Source organism: Ovis canadensis, chromosome 18, assembly GCF_042477335.2.
Source record: "Ovis canadensis isolate MfBH-ARS-UI-01 breed Bighorn chromosome 18, ARS-UI_OviCan_v2, whole genome shotgun sequence".
Classification (NCBI taxonomy): Eukaryota; Metazoa; Chordata; class Mammalia; order Artiodactyla; family Bovidae; genus Ovis; species Ovis canadensis.
In genome coordinates, this window is record NC_091262.1 from 68773275 (window position 1) to 68790961 (window position 17687).

General features: G+C 41.9%; 1 protein-coding gene across 3 annotated transcripts in view; it reads left to right on the forward strand.

The window, feature by feature from the left end:
- TUBGCP4 (tubulin gamma complex component 4) overlaps positions 1-17687 on the forward strand; it is a 43701-nt gene that overhangs the window by 10881 nt on the left and 15133 nt on the right. For all 3 annotated transcript variants that reach the window (XR_011250171.1, XM_069558829.1, XM_069558830.1), the window contains exons 3-9: positions 1994-2116; positions 2503-2556; positions 2976-3032; positions 5819-5898; positions 7303-7504; positions 10127-10292; positions 10482-10606. Coding sequence is in view for 2 of the 3 variants with exons in the window: in XM_069558829.1 (XP_069414930.1) it covers positions 1994-2116; positions 2503-2556; positions 2976-3032; positions 5819-5898; positions 7303-7504; positions 10127-10292; positions 10482-10606 (807 nt within the window). In the remaining variant the exon portion in view is untranslated. The remainder of the gene's footprint in view (positions 1-1993; positions 2117-2502; positions 2557-2975; positions 3033-5818; positions 5899-7302; positions 7505-10126; positions 10293-10481; positions 10607-17687) is intronic.

The window sequence follows — 17687 nt, forward strand, 5'->3', positions numbered from 1 at the left end:
CTGAGCACCAAAGAATTGATGCTTTTGAACTGTGGTGTTGGAGAAGACTTGAGAGTTCCTTGGACAGCAAACAGATCCAACCAGTCCATCCTAAGGGAAATCAGTCCTGAATATTCATTGGAAGGACTGATGCTGAAGCAGAAGCGCCAACACCTTGGCCACCTGATGCAAAGAACTGACTCGTTGGAAAAGACCCTGATGCTAGGAAAGATGGAAGGTGGGAGGAGAAGGGGATGACAGAGGATGAGATGGTTGGATGGCATCACCGACTCGGAGGGGCATGAGTTTGAGTAAACTCTGGGCGTTGATGATAGACAGGGAGGCCTGGCATGCTGCAGTCCTTGGGGTTGCAAAGAGTTGGACATGACTGAGTGATTGAACTCAACTCACAATGCAGGAGACGCAGATTCCATCCCTGGGTTGGGTGGATCCCCTAGAGAGGAAATGGTGGCCTGCTTCAATATTTTTGACCTGGGAAATCCCATGGACAGAGGAGCCTTGCAGGCTACAATCCATGGGGTCGCAAAAGAGTCAGACATGACTTAGTGACTAACAATAATATATCACTTTAAGCTAACCTCTTCTATATTCATGTAACTACATGGATTTTATATGTGAATTCCTACTTATCCAGTTCCTAAAGCTATTTGCAGTACCTTTTATTTATTTATTTATTTATTTTTGAAAAATAAAAAGCAATTTCTCTTTCATTTTGTGATAAATGAAGACATTCTGTTCTCTGGAGTGATACAAGATAGAAAAACAAAAACAAAAAAAACTGCCTGGTTGTAAGCCAGTCTGGTCTGTTTCACCCTATGCCCATGTTCTTATTATAGCTCTGAACATTTATCTCCAGGAACTGCTAGTATCCTTTGTGGCATCCTCTGGCTACAGTGTGCCTTATAACCCCTGAGCCCAAGCTTCCTACCACATTTTTTGCTTAATTCTCCTATGGTATCTACTGCTGCCAGAGCCTGACCATCCAGAAAGGCTAGTCATCATGGCCTCTAGTCAACTGTTAGTTGCAATCCCCCCATGTAAAAGAAGAAGAATGCTTTTATAGAAAAACTGTAGCTTTCTTGAAAGACAAGCCATATTTGTGAATAGCCTCTTGGTGAGCATCTTCTAACTTCCCGTGTTGGCTATCAGATTCGCTAATGAATTGCCACGTGAGATAGGAGAAGGGTTGTTAGGAGGAGAACTGAGGTCATTTTATTTATTCAGTAAACAGTCACCTTCTCTTCAAAGAACTGTGCTAGGAAATGAAATGCAAAGATGGGCAAAGTGTGAGCCCTTGCTTCATGAAGCTGTTGGTCTAGTGAGGGAACAAATAATCAAAAGTTCAATTCCAGCACTGAATAGAGATGTTATAAAAGCAACAGAGGGGAGCTGTTAATTCTCTGGGGAGAGTTAGAAAGGGCTTTGCAGGGAAAAGATGCTTGAGTTGGGTCCCGCAGGAAGAGTAGGTTTTGTCACAAGCATGGGCAACACAGTTATAAGCAGAACACACTCAGATTCATGGAGGTGCGCGATAGAAATAAGGCACATTCGGGGAATGTTGATTAATTTGGAAATGATGATGGGAAGTTGAAAGCAGTGAAAGATAATTTTGGAGAGAGGGTAAGGGCCCGAATACAGAAGTCACTGTATGCTATGTAGAGGAGTTTAGATATTATTCTTGGGTAAGAGGAAGCCACCAAAGGAATTTAAGCCAGAAGTTACAAGGTTAGAACTGAGTTGCTGAAAAATCTCTAGGGACAGTGTGGAAGAATACCCAGTTTGTAAAATCTTAGCCACTTGGAAAATTAAAACATTATCACATTTTAAAAGGTCAGGACTCAAAATCTGTCTCTTCAGTCAGATTTTCCTCTCATGGAAACACTACTTTGATTGGAAATTATTTAAGCAAAAATAATGCCATTAATAAAGGATAATGTCTTCCTCGGGTTTCAGGCTGTGAGCTGAAAAGCTGACCTCTCTTTGTTGATTTCAGGATCACCATCCATCTCAGCAGGGCCAAGGTGGGTCACATGGAATCTACCTCAGGGCCTTCTGCACGGGGCTGGATTCAGTTTTGCAGCCTTACCGCCAGGCTCTACTTGATTTGGAACAAGAGGTGAGAAGAGACATGGGAAGCCACACCTCTGGGACTGCAGATGAGGGCACATTCCTGATCTGAAATGCCCTCTGATATGGTCAGGTCGCTAAGAGTGAGCTATTTGCTGCGTGGCTGGAGGGTAAGTTTGCTCTCTGTGACTGCCCAAGCCATGGTCAGAGTGGCAGGTGGATCACGGCCGAGGTTCCTGAGTGAGTTTAGAAGAGCCCTAGCTTTGGTTTTGTTATCGTCGAAAAATCAGAATTAATTATCTTCTGTAAATGATCAATTCTCAGTACCCTAAAATGAACCCTAAGCCTCCTCTCAGATTCCCTTCTAGTTTTCACAGATGAAATAGACTCAAGATATTATATATGGAGCCCTAATCACAGTGTTTTTTGTTGCAGTTCCTGGCTGACCCCCATCTCTCCATATCACATGTCAATTACTCCTTAGATCAGGTAACAAAATGCTTTGGAATCTGTTGATATCATTGGAATACTCTAACTCAGGATATTATTTTTGAGAACTTTTTTCCTTCTGGTTTCAGAGCCCAGCATTTGTTATTTCATATGTTTTCCTAGATCAGAACTGTTTGAAGAGTTCCACATTTAATGAAAACTTACTGTCTGATGTTAATGCTCTCCATTGGCCTCAGTATTAACAATTATGTGCCTCAGACATGGAAACTGCTTGTGTCTGCCGATCTCTTTCTATCTACAGCCAACCCCCACATCAGATTGCCTTAGGATCTTGGGTGTTCTGCGGTATTGCCATCTTTATAATAAATGGGACTGGTTAGAAACAAAGGCATTTCCTGAGTTAATTTTTTTTCCTTGTGCTTGGATATATACCATCCTAATCATTCTCTACTTTGTAGTTCCAGCTCCTTTTTCCCTCTGTGATGGTTGTAGTAGAACAAATTAAAAGTCAAAAGGTGAGTCCTTATTCCTTTTGCTGGGGTGAGCACCAAGGACATAATCATAATTCATTTTCCTTTACATTCCTTTTTGAAGACCCTAGATTTCAGTAGTTTTTATTCATTCATTCAGCAATATCTGCTTGGGTATCATGCTAAGTATCAGCAAAGCAAAAATAAGTTATGACCCTGCCCTTAAGCACCTCCTGATCCAAAAGCTGGGGGAAATAGTAACAGATGTCCCCAAGAATGCTGCTGGGTAGAGGATAAAGCTATGGATACTTGAAGGTGAGAGTTTTGTACGCTAAGGATTCAGGATTTTTGGATATGGAACTTGAGATGTAGAAAGTTAATCCTTAGAAAGAAGGTAATAGGTTTATTATTAGGGTGTTGGCAGCTTTCTGAGCATTGTTTAGTCATTGGGTGAAACCCAGCTGTTCATTAGTTAAATATGCCTCTTATCACAAGTTTTTATCATATGCATTGAGAAGAGGGTCTCCAGTGTCCAGAGAATGTCTTTTCTGAGTAGTATTAATAATTCTGAGATGCTTTGAGATTTTACATTAGAAGAATCTGCTGGTTCATAATTGGATCAGAAAGGACAAGTGGATTAAATATGTTTAGTTAATTCCTGTTTTTAAGCTGGTATATTTGTGCCTTGAATATAACTAGTTAACTAGTCAGTTTGCCAGATTGCTACTTCTTTTTTTTTTTTTTTTTTTGCTGTATGCGTCTAGAAACTTACACTCTGCTGCATTCATTCTGTGGCAGCAAAGTCAGTGGGGATGGTGCTCTCTGACCCTGCAGAGCTAGTTGCCCTCATCAGATAACATCAAGCTTTATTGTGCACTTGTTGTATACCAGGCACTGTGCTTCACATGTGCTTCACGTGTATTATCAAGGTCAACCTCCTAAGGAATCGAGTAGGTTAAGGAATGTAATTAGAGTCACACGTGCATGCGTGCATGCATGCTCAGTTGCTCAGTCACATCCAACTCTTTGTAACCCCATGGATTGTAGCCCGCCAGGCTCCTCTGTCCATGAAATTTCCCAGGCACGAATACTGTAGTGGGTTGCCATTTCCTCCACCAGGGGACCTTCCCAACCCAGGGATCAAACCTGTGTCTCTTGCTTTTCCTACATTGGCCGTCAGATTCTTTACCTCTGCACCACCTGGGAAGCCCCTTAGGATCATACAGAAGGTAGTAAACGATACAACTAGGATATAAACCCAGGGCTGTGCTCTTAACTACTCTACTAAACTGTCTCCCAAAGCTAGAGGGGACCTTCTAGGTAAGTGGGGTTAGCGCAAGAGTCCATGCCTGGCTGCACATCTCAGTTGACCCTGAGCTTCCACTGGCCCCAGGAAGGAGAGTGGAAAACGAGTAGAGGGATTGCAGATGGGCGAACCTTCCTTCCTGCCGGGGAGGGGGTAGGAAGCTGAGTGCCGAGGCTCTAAATAAATGAGGCTGTGGGTGAGGACAGCGGAGTGCACACAGGCACAAGGGGGTCCTTTTAGAGTGCTGGAAATGTTATAACCCTGGATCACGTTCATGGTTGCACAGTGCTGTAAATTTACTAAAAGTTGTTGAAAGTACACTTAAATTAGATGAATTTGATGGTGTATAAAGTATACCTCAGTAAAGCTGTTTTAAAAAAATAGAGGCAAAAGGACATTGAGAGAGGAAGCAGGTTTTTAGAAAAGTGTGTACCTTATAAGTAGTCTGAATTAGGCCTTAGTCTGAAGTAAAGAGCTTTCTTTTACTTATTTTCTTGGAATTTCGAAATGATTCTGGTTTCCTTAGTGCAGTAGTTCTCAAACTTCATTGTGCATTAGAATCACCTGGAGCTGATTGTTAAAAACAGATCGCTGGGCCGCACCCCAGAGATCCTGATTCAGCAGGTCTGGAACAAGGTCCAAGAATTTGTAGCTCTTAAAAGTTTCCAGATGATGCAGATGCTGCTGGAGGATGGTGTGGGCTAGGAAAGGACAGGGAGGTGGAGGGTCCGTACTTAAGAACAACTATTGTGATGTTGTGATTTATAATAAGAAAAATAGATTTGGTCTTTGTACCATTTCTGGCGCAGAGCTCCTAACACTCAGAATTTCCTAAGTAATAAGAGCAATAAAGACATCTTGATATGCATAGCAAACCCCTATTTACCACACCTGAGCTTGTTAACCAGGTGATTTTGGGAAAACACTGAAATATGGGCTGGTTGCCAGGGGAACCAACCCTGTGATTGGAAGGTTAGAACTTGCAGTCCCACGTTTCCCACCTGACCTTTGGCAAGAAAAGTGGGCAGAGGGCAGAGAGCTGGGAAGGCTCCATAGAAACCCAAAAGGATGGAGTTTGGAGAGCTTCCAGATTGGTGAATCAGAGTGCTTGTGTGTGTCACTGTGCCCCGCAGAAGCTCGTTTGTTTGGGACCTCGCTGTATGTATCCTTTCTTCTGGGTGTTGATTTGTATCCTGGCGTATCCTTCCTAATAAATTGATAATCTAGTGGATAAATGGGTTTCCTGAGTTCTGTGAGCTGCTTTAGCAAATTAGTGGAACCCAGGGATTGAGTTAGACTGCAGGACCCCCAGCTGGTGTCAGAGAGTTGCTTGGTGGTGTGGGGGAACACACCACCCCCCCGACACACACTGGAATTGGAGTCAGAAGTGGAACTGTGCATAGATCCTATGAGTTTATCCTCACTCTCTGTGGATTTTGCCCTCTGGATTGAATATAGAATATGAGATTGTGTTACCTGAACTATTAAAATGGAATTCAGCTTGACAAGGCTGTATTTTCCACAGGTTCATGGTTGTCAAGTCCTGGAAACAGTATACAAACACAGCTGTGGGGGGTTGCCTCCTGTCCGCAGCGCACTAGAAAGGTAAGTCGTGGCTTCACTGGCGTAGTGGGGGAGGGGGTGGCCAAGTGGCCTGACTTGGCCCAAGTGCTGTTTCTAGGTTATCTCGGGTTTCCCTCTGGGGACAGTTGTCCTGTGAGTACAGGAGCCCGTGTCAGCCTTACAGTGACTCAGAAACCACAGAAAAGGGGATTCTAAGGTGTTGAGCGTCCAGGCTAGGACCTAGCTGCCTAGATGATCTTGAGGCAATCCTTCATTTTTGAATCTCATTATCCTTGGAGAATTTCCATGAAATATTCCAGATTATGCTTAGCTGTGTCTAAACATGTGTATTTTGAGTAGCTTTATAATCCTCTTAAGAATTTTACTGTAACAAAATTATCCAAAAGAAGAAAATAACCATATACACAATCATTATTCATTGCAATGTTGTCTGCTATATTAAGAGCAATAAAGACATCTTGATATGCATAGGAAACCCCTATTTACCACACCTGAGCTTGTTAATCAGGTGATTTTTAGAAAATTACCAGTAATAGAATGCTGAATAAAGATATATTCACTTGATAGACTATAAAGCAATTAAAATTACAAATTCTGAAACATGTAAAAATATTTTTATAATACTAACTGAAAAAAGGACACAAAATTATATGTATCTTATGATTGCAGCTATTAAATGTGAAATATGATTAAAGGCTTCTTGGAGAATACTCTGCAGTCTGGATTTTTCTGATTATTTCCTCATGAGTAGATTCAGATTGAACATTTTTGGCAAGGATACTGCCTAGGTCATATTATTTCGTGTTAGAGCATATCAGAATGCACACAGAACAAGTCTGTCCCATTCTGGTGTAAAGGTTCGTCACTAGGGTTAGGTGTTTCCCACCAGATCTGTTTTAGAGGAACGTTTTCCACTTTGTCATTGATATGTTTTCTGAGGTGTGATCCCTTGAGACTGTGTAACTTATCCCATTCTCCAACAACCTTTCTGCATTTTGTTGGATAATACTTTTTCAGGTATATCTGCCTCTCACATACTGGATCTACTCTCCTTATGTGATTCCAACAAAAGTAAAAAGTTAATACTGTGTTAGCCAAAAAGAGACTCCTATAAGTCCATTTAATTTTAACAGGAATCATCCAGTTTGAAACTTATTTTACTCAAAAGGAGGGAAGAAGTGTGCTTCTTCTAAAAGATGATCAGAACCTTTACTGAGCATTTCAGACTACAGGTTTGGAAATCTAACCACTTAGTTCATCTGCAGAGATTGAAGTTAAAATAGCACAATAATTTTTACCTTAATTGGGCCTTTCCCTCCTGACTGACCAAACTCTCAGGCCTCTGTTTATCCAGTTTAAAGCACACCCTCTGCGCTGTTGTCCTCTGAGTGAACTTCTAAGGCTCTTGCTGTCCTCTCCACTCAGGATCCTGGCCGTGTGTCACGGGGTCATGTATAAGCAGCTCTCAGCCTGGATGTTACATGGACTCCTCTTGGATCAGCACGAAGAGTTCTTTATCAAACAGGGTCCATCTTCCGGGAATGTCAGCGCCCAGCCAGAAGAGGATGAGGAGGATCTGGGCATTGGGGGACTGACAGGAAAACAACTGAGAGAACTCCAGGACTTGGTGAGAGCCCAGCAAGAAGCCTAGCCCACTCCTGCCAGAAGCTGGGCAAGTCGACATCTAGACGACCTTCCGGTGACTTGCCCCCAGCTCCTCACGGCCTGGGCATGTTCCATAAATTCTGTAGACGTAGACAGTTGGCTTAGCCTAATACTCAAGCTTAATGCCTAACAGTGAGACTCTAAAGTAGAAATACATTTGTAAGATTCCTTTTGTTTCCCCTTTTCCTGGTATATGCATTGAGGAGAGTAATAATAAGTCTTGTCCCTTTAGGTAGTCTTGTGGGTACCCAGAGCTTTTACATTATAGGTTAGTTTTGATTAGGCTCCCCAAAGTCCTGTGTTGTTCTTATCCATTCATTTATCCTGTTACATTTTATTGAATGCCTGTTATATGCCAGGCACAACTGTTCCAGGTGCCACAATGCATAAACAAATAAAAGGTAGTAGTCCCTGTCCTTAACGAGCTTACAGTTAGTGGAAGACATATTACAATATACTAAGTGCTCTGGACCAGTGAGTCTGGGTATTCTGGTGACATGGACTAGAGTGGAATATATATCTTAAGTGCAAAGAGTTTGGGAGAATGACTTCCCTGGTGGTTCAGTTGTTAAGACTGAGCTTCCAGTGCAGGAGGTTTGATCCCTAGTCCCAGAGCTTGGATCCCATATGCCACGGCCCAAAAAAAAAAAAAAAAAATTCCAGGCAGAGGGAAGGACTGTGTACAGTACAGAGGCCATGACGGACATGGATCATTTGGGGAACCATTAGTAATTCAGTTGAGATGGTCAAGTAAGTAAAGACTGAAATACAGAGTGTAAGGGACAGCTGGAGGGGACGTGGGAAGTGGCAGTCAGTGAAGCTTCTGAGATGAGCAGAGGTAAGATCATGAAAGCCCTTGTAAATAATGGGAAGGAATTTGGACTTGAGCTTGGAAAGAGCTGGGAACCACAAAGAATTTTAGGCAACAGGTTAACACACCTCTGTATGTTATGACTTTATGATAGATCACTCTAGAAACTGCAGGAAAACGTTTTTTAAAAAATTAAGATTAGCCTCAAGTACAATAGTTAGGAGACTGTTTGGGACATTATATATGCTCAGTTGCTTCAGTCGTGTCCTACTCTTTGTGACCCCCATGGACTGTAGCCTGCAAGGCTTCTCTGTCCATGGGATTCTCCAGACAAGAATACTGGAGTGAGTTGCCATTTCCTCCTCGAGGGGAGTTTCCTGACCCAGGGATCACACCCAAGGCTCCAGCGTCTCTTGCATTGCAAGCAGATTCTTTACTGTTTGAGCCATCGGTGAAGCCTTTTGGGGACATTAGCTGAAAAATAATGGTGGCCTGCACCAAGGATGGGAACAGTAAATATGGTGAAGAAGAAAGAGGCTTCAGTGATATTTAGGAGGTGGGACAGGCAGGTCGTGGTGATTGATTGGCTGAGGGCCCAGAGGGAAGCATCAAGGATGATGCCCAAGTCTCTGCCTTTAGTGACAGGCGAGTGGTGATGATAAGGAATGTCGGTTGCTGATGGGAGAGGGCGGGGGGAGAAGATGTGTCTAACTCTGGACACATTGAGATGCTTGTAGGAAATAACCAGTGGGCTGAGCCTGGAGCTGATGAGAGCAATCTGGGTTAAAGATAAAAGTTTTAGGAGTTATCAGCATATGAAAGTTTTTAATCTGAGGTCCATGGGTGGCTTCAGAGTTTCTGTGAAGTGTATGTTTCCATATTCTTCTGGAAGGTCCATCACTTTTATACTTGCAGAGAGTCCTGTGATGCAGAAAGATTAAAAATACCTGTTATGATCAGTTCAGCCTCAGAAGATGTGATTATTTAGGAAGAGTATGGAGAGCGAGAGGCAAAAAGGGTCTTGGATGGTGCCCAAGCCCAAAATTGAAAGGGCAGATGGCAGAGATCAAAGTCAGGAGAATGGAGCTCGGGGTTCCTTATCTATACCCTGGATAAGGGTCAAATTAGCAAGTCAGGGACCTCGTTGGCTAGATGGCAAGAATCTGGGGCTTCACGGTCTACATTAGTGGTTGTCAGACTGTAGAGTGCCCAGAATTGCCTGGAGAGCTTATTAAAACATGGACTGCTGGACCTCACCCCCCAGGTTTTCTGTAGCTCTGGGGACAGGCTTGAAATTTTGCATTTCTAGCAAGCTCCCATGTGAGGCCAATGGTGCTGGCCCAGGAGCCAGGTTATGAGAACCACATGGCAATATGACTCAGGCCTCTGTAAAGAGCTGGGCAGAGCAGACATGCCCAAGATAGTAAATTATAGACATGCAGACCTGGAAACAAACAGATCAGTTATTCCACGGTACAAACAAGAAAACTGAGTTCCAGACCTACTGCACAAGTTTTTACACAGTGGTCAAGGCAGAGTGAGAATGAAAATCCTAATGTTAATAAAACCACTGTTATTTCCACCGTGCTATCTTTCTGTCTAAAAATGGAATGTCTTTCTCTAGCACTGGTGATTTAATAATTATGCAAGTTCAGATTTAAAGTCCCTGCTTCCAGAAACTAAATCGTGGGTTGGGAGAGCTGCCGGATATTCCCTTGTTTCCCCTTTCTCACTTTATACGTTATCTCTGATGTGGGTTTTTTCCTTGCCCAGCGCCTGATAGAGGAGGAGAACATGCTGGCGCCATCTCTCAAACAGTTTTCTCTGCGAGTGGAGATTCTGCCGTCCTACATTCCAGTGAGGGTTGCTGAAAAAATCCTCTTTGTGGGAGAATCTGTCCAGATGTTCGAAAATCAAAATGTAAACCTGACCAGGAAAGGTAGGAATATCCTTGCCTGGGGTAACCCCATCCTCAAAGGCATATTTGACATCATGCTGGCCCCAAAGTCGGCCTGGGCAGAGTGGGTGGCTAGGGACCTTCATGTTCCCGGCAACCCCAGAAAGAGAGCCCCTTGCCTGTGCAGGTTTCCTGTCTCCCGCTGACCGTGAGTGCTTTCCTGTTCTACAGGATCCATTCTGAAGAACCAGGAGGACACTTTTGCAGCAGAGTTGCATCGTCTCAAGCAGCAGCCCCTCTTCAGCCTGGTGGACTTTGAGCAGGTGGTGGATCGTATTCGCAGTACTGTGGCCGAGGTTCGTCTTTCTCAATATACATATAGTTTAGTTTATTTATTTAATTGACTGCCCACTCGGTCGTCGTCGTGATGCATGAGTTCTTCATTGCTGCACTCGGGCTTTCTCTAGCTGCGGTGAGCAGGGAGTACTTTCTTGTGGAGCCCAGGCTCTGGGGCTCTTGGGCTTCAATAGTTGTGGCTACTTAGGGGCACACAGCTACTCAGGGGCTTCGTTGCCCTGAGGCCTGTGGCATCTTCGTTCCCTGCATTGGCAGGCAGATTCTTAACCATTGGGCCACCAGGGAGGCCCCTCGTAGTATATTTTCTTTGGAAGAAAATAGACTAGTTTCCTAGAAATTGAGTACTTGATTTATTTCCTCTTGGTGTGATTAGAACTTAACTTGCAGGGAAGTGTTTGAGAGAGTTGAAGGGCAGGAAGTAGAAAATAAAAGCATTCCATTCTAATAATAGAGGCGGAACTGCCTTAGCCTTTTCCCACCTGACAGGAGTTTGATTGTTAGCTAGTCGGTTAATTAGTAATAAATGAAGATTTTGGTTTATTTCAGATAGACAGCCTTTTGAGTCCATTGTATAGTTGGCAGTGACTCCAGGGGACTCACTGTTTCTGACTAAATTTAGTGCCTTACTTATTATTTTAGTAACAGCCTTAGGATAATTGATCATAGGAAGGCAGAACAAATAGTATTTTTCCATTCCTTTTTTTTTTTTGCACTCCAGCATTTAAAAAAATTTTTAATTGGAAGATAATTGCTCTATAATGTTGTGTGAGATTCTGTCCTATAACAGCAAGAATCAGCCATAATTGTATACATCCCTTCCCCCTTGAGCCGCTGTCTCGGCCTCCCCTCCCGCCCTGCTAGGCGATGGCAGAGCGCCAGGCTGGGCTCCCTGTGTCATGTGGCAGCTTCCCACTAGCTCTGTTTTACACGTGGTGCTGTGTACACGTCAGTGCTCCTTTCTCACTTCGTCCTACCCTCTCCGTTCCCCACTGTGTCCCCAAGTCCATGCTCTCTGTCTGGGTCTCCATTTCTTCTCTAAAAATAGGTTCATCAGTGCTGCTTTTCTAGATTCCGTATATATGCATGAATACATATTTTTCTCTTTCTGACTCACTTCAACCTGTATAACGGGCTCTAGGCTCATCCACTTCAATACCGCTGACTGAAAATTCATTCTTTTTATGGCTGAGGAATATTCCATTGTATATATGTACTATATCTTCTTTATTCATTCATCTGTCGATGGACATCTAGGTTGCTTCCATGTCCTGAAAATTGTAAATAGTGCTTCTATAAACATTGGGAGAACTGTGTCATTTAGAATCATAGTTTTCTCAGGGTATATGCCCAGTAGTAGGATTGCTGGGTCATGTGGTAGCTTTATTCCTAGGTTTTTAAGGAATCTCCATAGTGTTCGCATAGTGGCTGTATCAGTTTACATTCCCATCCACAGTGCAGTAGGGCTCCTTTTTCTCTGCACCTTCTTCAGTTCAGTAGTTCAGTCGCTCAGTCGTGTCTGACTCTTTGCAACCCCATGGACTGCAGGATGCCAGGCCTCCCTGTCCATCACCAACTCCTAGAGTTTACTCAAAACTGCTGTCCATTGAATTGGTGACACCATAGAACCATCTCATCCTCTGTCATCCCCTTCTACTCCTGCCTTCAATCTTGCCCAGCATCAGGGTCTTTTCCAATGAGTCAGTTCTTCGCATCAAGTGGCCAAAGTTTTGGAGGTTCAGCTTCAGCATGAATCCTTCCAATGAACATTCAGGACCGATTTCCTTTAGGATGTACTGGTTGGATCTCCTTGCAGTCCAAGGAACTCTCGAGAGTCTTCTCCAACACCACAGTTCAAAAGCATCAATTCTTTGGTGCTCAGCTTTCTTTATAGTCCAACTCTCACATCCATGCATGACTACTGGAAAAACCATAGCTTTGACTAGACAGACCTTTGTTGGCAGAGTAATGTCTCTGCTTTTTAATATGCTGTCTAGGTTGGTCATAGCTTTTCTTCCAAGCAGCAACCATCTTTTAATTTCATGGCTGCAGTCACCATCTGCAGTGATTTTGGAGCCCCACAAAATAAAGTCTCTCACTGTTTCCATTGTTTCCCATCTATTTGCCATGAAGTGATGGGACTGGATGCCATGATCTTTGTTTTCTGAATGTCGAGTTTTAAGCCAGCTTTTTCACTTTCCTCTTTCACTTTCATCAAAAGGCTCTTTAGTTCTTCTTCGCTTTCTGTCATAAGGGTGGTGTCATCTGCATGTCTGAGATTATTGATATTTCTCCCAGCAACCTTGATTCCAGCTTATGCTTCATCCAGCCCAGCATTTCTCATGATGTACTCTGCATATAAGTTAAATAAGCATGGTGACAATATACAGCCTGACATACTCCTTTTCCTATTTGGAACCAGTCTGTTGTTCCAAATCCAGCTCTAACTGTTGCTTCTTGACATGTGTACAGGTTTCTCAAGAGGCAGGTCAGGTGGTCTGGTATTCCCATCTCTTTCAGAATTTTCCACAGTTTGTTGTGATCCACACAGTGAAAGGCTTTGGTGTAGTCAATAAAGCAGTAGTAGATGTTTTTTTGGAATTCTCTTGCTTTTTCGATGATCCAGTGGATTTTGGCAATTTGATCTCTGGTTCCTCTGCCTTTTGAAATCCAGCTTGAACATCTGGAAGTTCACGGTTCACATACTATTGAAGCCTGGCTTGGAAAATTTTGAGCATTACTTTACTAGCATGTGAGATGAGTGCAATTGTGCAGTAGTTTGAACATTCTCTGGCATTGCCTTTCTTTGGGATTGCAATGAAAACTGACCTTTTCCAGTCCTGTGGCCACTGCTGAGTTTCCAAATTTGCTGGCATACTGAGTGCAGCACTTTCACAGCATCATCTTTCAGGATTTGAACTGGCTCAACTGGCATTCATCACCTTCCACTAGCTTTGTTCGTAGTGATGCTTCATAAGGCCCACTTGACTTCACATTCCAGGATGTCTGGCTCTAGGTGAGTGATCACACCATCGTGATTATCTGGGTCATGAAGATCTTTTTAGTATAGTTCTTCTGTGTATTCTTGCCACCTCTTCTTAATCTCTTCTGCTTATGTTAGGTCCATACCATTCCTGTCCTTTATTGTGCCCATCTTTGCATGAAATGTTCCCTTGGTATCTCTAATTTTCTTGAAGAGATCTCTAGTCTTTCCCATTCTATTGTTTTCCTCTGTTTCTTTGCATTGATCACTGAGGAAGGCTTTCTTATCTCTTCTTGCTGTTCTTTGGAACTCTGGATTCAAATGGGTATATCTTTCCTTTTCTCCTTTGCCTTTAGCTTCTCTTCTTTTCTCAGCTATTTGTAAGGCCTCCTCAGACAACCACTTTTCTTTTTGCATTTCTCTTTCTTGGGGATGGTCTTGATCACTGCCTCCTGCACAATGTCACAAACCTCCGTCCATGGTTCTTCAGGCACTTTGTCTATCAGATCTAATCCCTTAAATCTATTTCTCACTTCTACTGTATAATTGTAAGGGATTTGATTTAGGTCATATTTGAATGGTCTAGTGGTTTTTTCCCTACTTTCTTCAATGTAAGTCTGAATTTGGCAATAAGGAGTTCATGATCTGAGCCACAGTCAGGTCCTGGTCTTGTTTTTGCTGACTGTATAGAGCTTCTCCATCTTCGGCTGCAAAGAATATAATCAGTCTGATTTCTGTATTGACCATCTGGTAATGTCCAGGTGTAGAGTCTTCTCTTGTGTTGTTGGAAGAGGGTGATTTGTTTGAAAGAGGGTGTTTTGTAAGTAAGTTCACTTGTATCATTTCTTTTTAGACTCCACATATGATGGATATCATATGGCATTTCTCCTTCTCTGACCTCCTGCACTCAGTGTGACACACTCTGGGCCCATCCATGCTGCTTCGGATGGCCTCACCTCACTCTTCTTAATGGCTGAGTAATCGTCCCCTGTGTATGTATGCCACATCTGTATCCACTCCTGCCGACAGACATCTAGGTTGCTTCCATGTCTTGTCTATTGTAAACAGTGCCACAGTGAACACTGGGGTGCGTGTATTTTTTGGGCCACGCTTTTCTCTGGATATATGCCCAGGAGTGGGATTGCACAGTCATATGGCAACTCTATTCTTGGTGTTCTAAGGAACCGCCATACTGTTCTCCATAGTGGCTGCACCAACTTGCATTCCCACCAACAGTGCAGGAGCATTCCCGTCTCTCTGCTCCCTCTCCAGCGTTCGTTGTTTGTGGATTTTTTGAGGATTGCCATCCTGACTGGTGTGAGGTCATATCTAATTATAGTTTTGGTTTGCGTCTCTCTAATAACTGGTGATGCTGAACCTGTTGACCATCTGTGTGTCCTCTTTGTGGAAATGTCTCTTCTGGTCTTCTGCCCATTTTTTGAGTGGGTTGTTTTTATTCTATTAAGTGTCATAAGCTGTTTGGAAATTTTGGAGACTAATCCCTTATCAGTCACATCATTTGAAAAATATTTCTCCCAGTCTGTGGGTTGTCTTTTGTTTTTTGTTTCCTTCGCTGTGCAAACGCTTTTTGAGTTTAAGTAGGTCCCATTTTGTTTCTTTTTGCTTTTATTTCCACAATTCTGGAAGATAGATTAAAAAAGATGTTGCTGTGATTTATGTCAGAGAGTGTTCTGCATATGTTTTCTTGTAAGAGTTTGATAGTGTCCAGTCTAACATTTAGGTCTTTAATTCATTTTGAGCTTATTCTTATGTATGAAATTAAGGAATGGTCTAACTTCTTTTTTTTTTATGATTCTTTTTTTTTTTAATTTTTTTAATTTTAAAATATTTAATTCTTACATGCGTTCCCAACTTGGGAACTTCTTTTTTTTTAACACGTGGCTGTCCAGTTTTCCCAGCACCATTTGCTGAAGAGACTGTCTTTCCAGCATTGTGTGGTCTTGCCTCCTTTGTCATAGATTAACTGACTATAGGTGCATGGGCTTATTTCTGGGTTTTCTATCTGTTCTGTGGATCTGTATTTCTATTTTTGTGCCACTACCATTCTGTTTTGATGACTGTAGCTTTGTAGTATAGTGTGAAGTCAAGGAGCCTGATTCCTACAGCTCTGGTTTTATCAAAATTGTTTTGGCTGTTCGGGGTATATTTGGCTATTTTGTGTCTCCATGTAAGTTTTGAGAATTTTTTGTTCTAGTTCTGTGAAAAATACCATTGGTAATTTGAAAGGGATTGCATTGAATCTGTAGATTACCTTGGGTAGTATAGTCATTTTGACAATATTGATTCTTCTGATTCACAAACATGGTATATCTTTCCACCTGTTTATGTCTTCTTTGATTTCTTTCATCAGCATCTTATAGCAAAAGAGGAATACATGTCTTTTGTCTCCTTAGGTAAGTTTGTTCCTATGTATTTTATTCTTTTTTGATGCAGTGATAAGTGGAATTGCTTCTTGAATTTTTTTTTTAATCTTTTGTTGTTAGTGTATAGAAATGCAGCTGACTTTTGTGTATTGATTTTGTTACCTGCAACTTCACCAAATTCATTTATGAGCTCTAGTAGTTTTCTGGTAACATCTTTAGGATCTTCAGTGTATAGTGTAATGTCATCTGCAAACAGTGGCAGTTTAACTTCTTTTCTAATTTGGATTCCCTTTACTTTTTTTCTTCTTTGATTGCTGTAGCTAGGACTTCCAAAATTATGTTAAATAAAAGTGGTCAGTGGGCATCCTTATCTTGTGACTTTCTCAATTTGAGTGTGACACCAGCTGTAGGTCTGTTATACATGGCCCTTTTATTTTTAATATATGTATTTTATTGGGGTAGAGTTGACAGTATTTCAGGTGCACAGCAAGGTTATTCAGTTACACAAATACACATGTATTCATGTAGTATTTGGGAAATTATTTTCTACCATAGGTAATTACAACATACTGACTATAGTCCCAGTGCTATACAGTGAACCTTTTTTGCTTGTTGCAATCTGTTTTTTAATTAGAAATCTGGCATTCTATTCATACTAAGTCAAGTAGAATCAAAATGTCATAATTTTTTTAGTTAGGCAAAAATTCATAAGTTTTCTAAAATATATATATATCATACATATTTATATATATGTACACAAAAGCTTCTACTACACTTGATGAAGGCTTGAGAAAGAACATTTAAAAAAAAAGAGATGGAGAAATTTAAGTACATAAACTGAATGAAATGAGAGCACTGAGTATGAAATAGAAAAAGTGAAACCAACTAGATAAAAGTAAAAGATCATCACTTGTTTTTAAACATGACTGCTCATTAGAAATCTATCTAGACCTCTGGAGAAAAAATAACAATACCTGAGCATTTGTATTTTTCCAAAAATTCCAAGATAATTCTGATATGCATCTGGATTTTAAAAAGTGATTATAGGTTTTTCTATTAGATCCTAGTTTTGGTGATATAGAGTTCTATTATTTTTCTCTTACCAATCATGATACAATGGTATTAAGTGAGTAACAGTTCAGTTCAGTTCAGTCACTCAGTTGTGTCCAACTCTTTGCAACCCCATGAACTGCAGCACACCAGGCCTCCCTGTCCATTGCCAACTCCCGGAGTTTACTCAAATTCATGTCCATATGCAACCATCTCATCCTCTGTCATCCCCTTCTCTTCTCACCTTCAATCCTTCCCAGCATCAGGGTCTTTTCCAGTGAGTCAGTTGTTCGCATCAAGTGGCCAAAGTTTTGGAGTTTCAGCTTCAGCATCAGTCCTTCCAATGAATATTCAGGACTGGTTTCCTTTAGGATGGAATGGTTGGATCTCCTTGCAGTCCAAGAGACTCTCAAGAGTCCTCTCCAGCACTACAGTTCAAAAGCATCAATTCTTTGGTGCTCAGCTTTCTTTATAGTCCAACTCTCGCATCCATGCATGACTACTGGAAAAACCATAGCTTTGACTAGACAGACCTTTGACAGATCTTTGTTGGCAGAGTAATGTCTCTGCTTTTTAATATGCTGTCTAGGTTGGTCATAGCTTTCCTTCCAAGCAGCAACCGTCTTTTAATTTCATGGCTGCAGTCACCATCTGCAGTGATTTTGG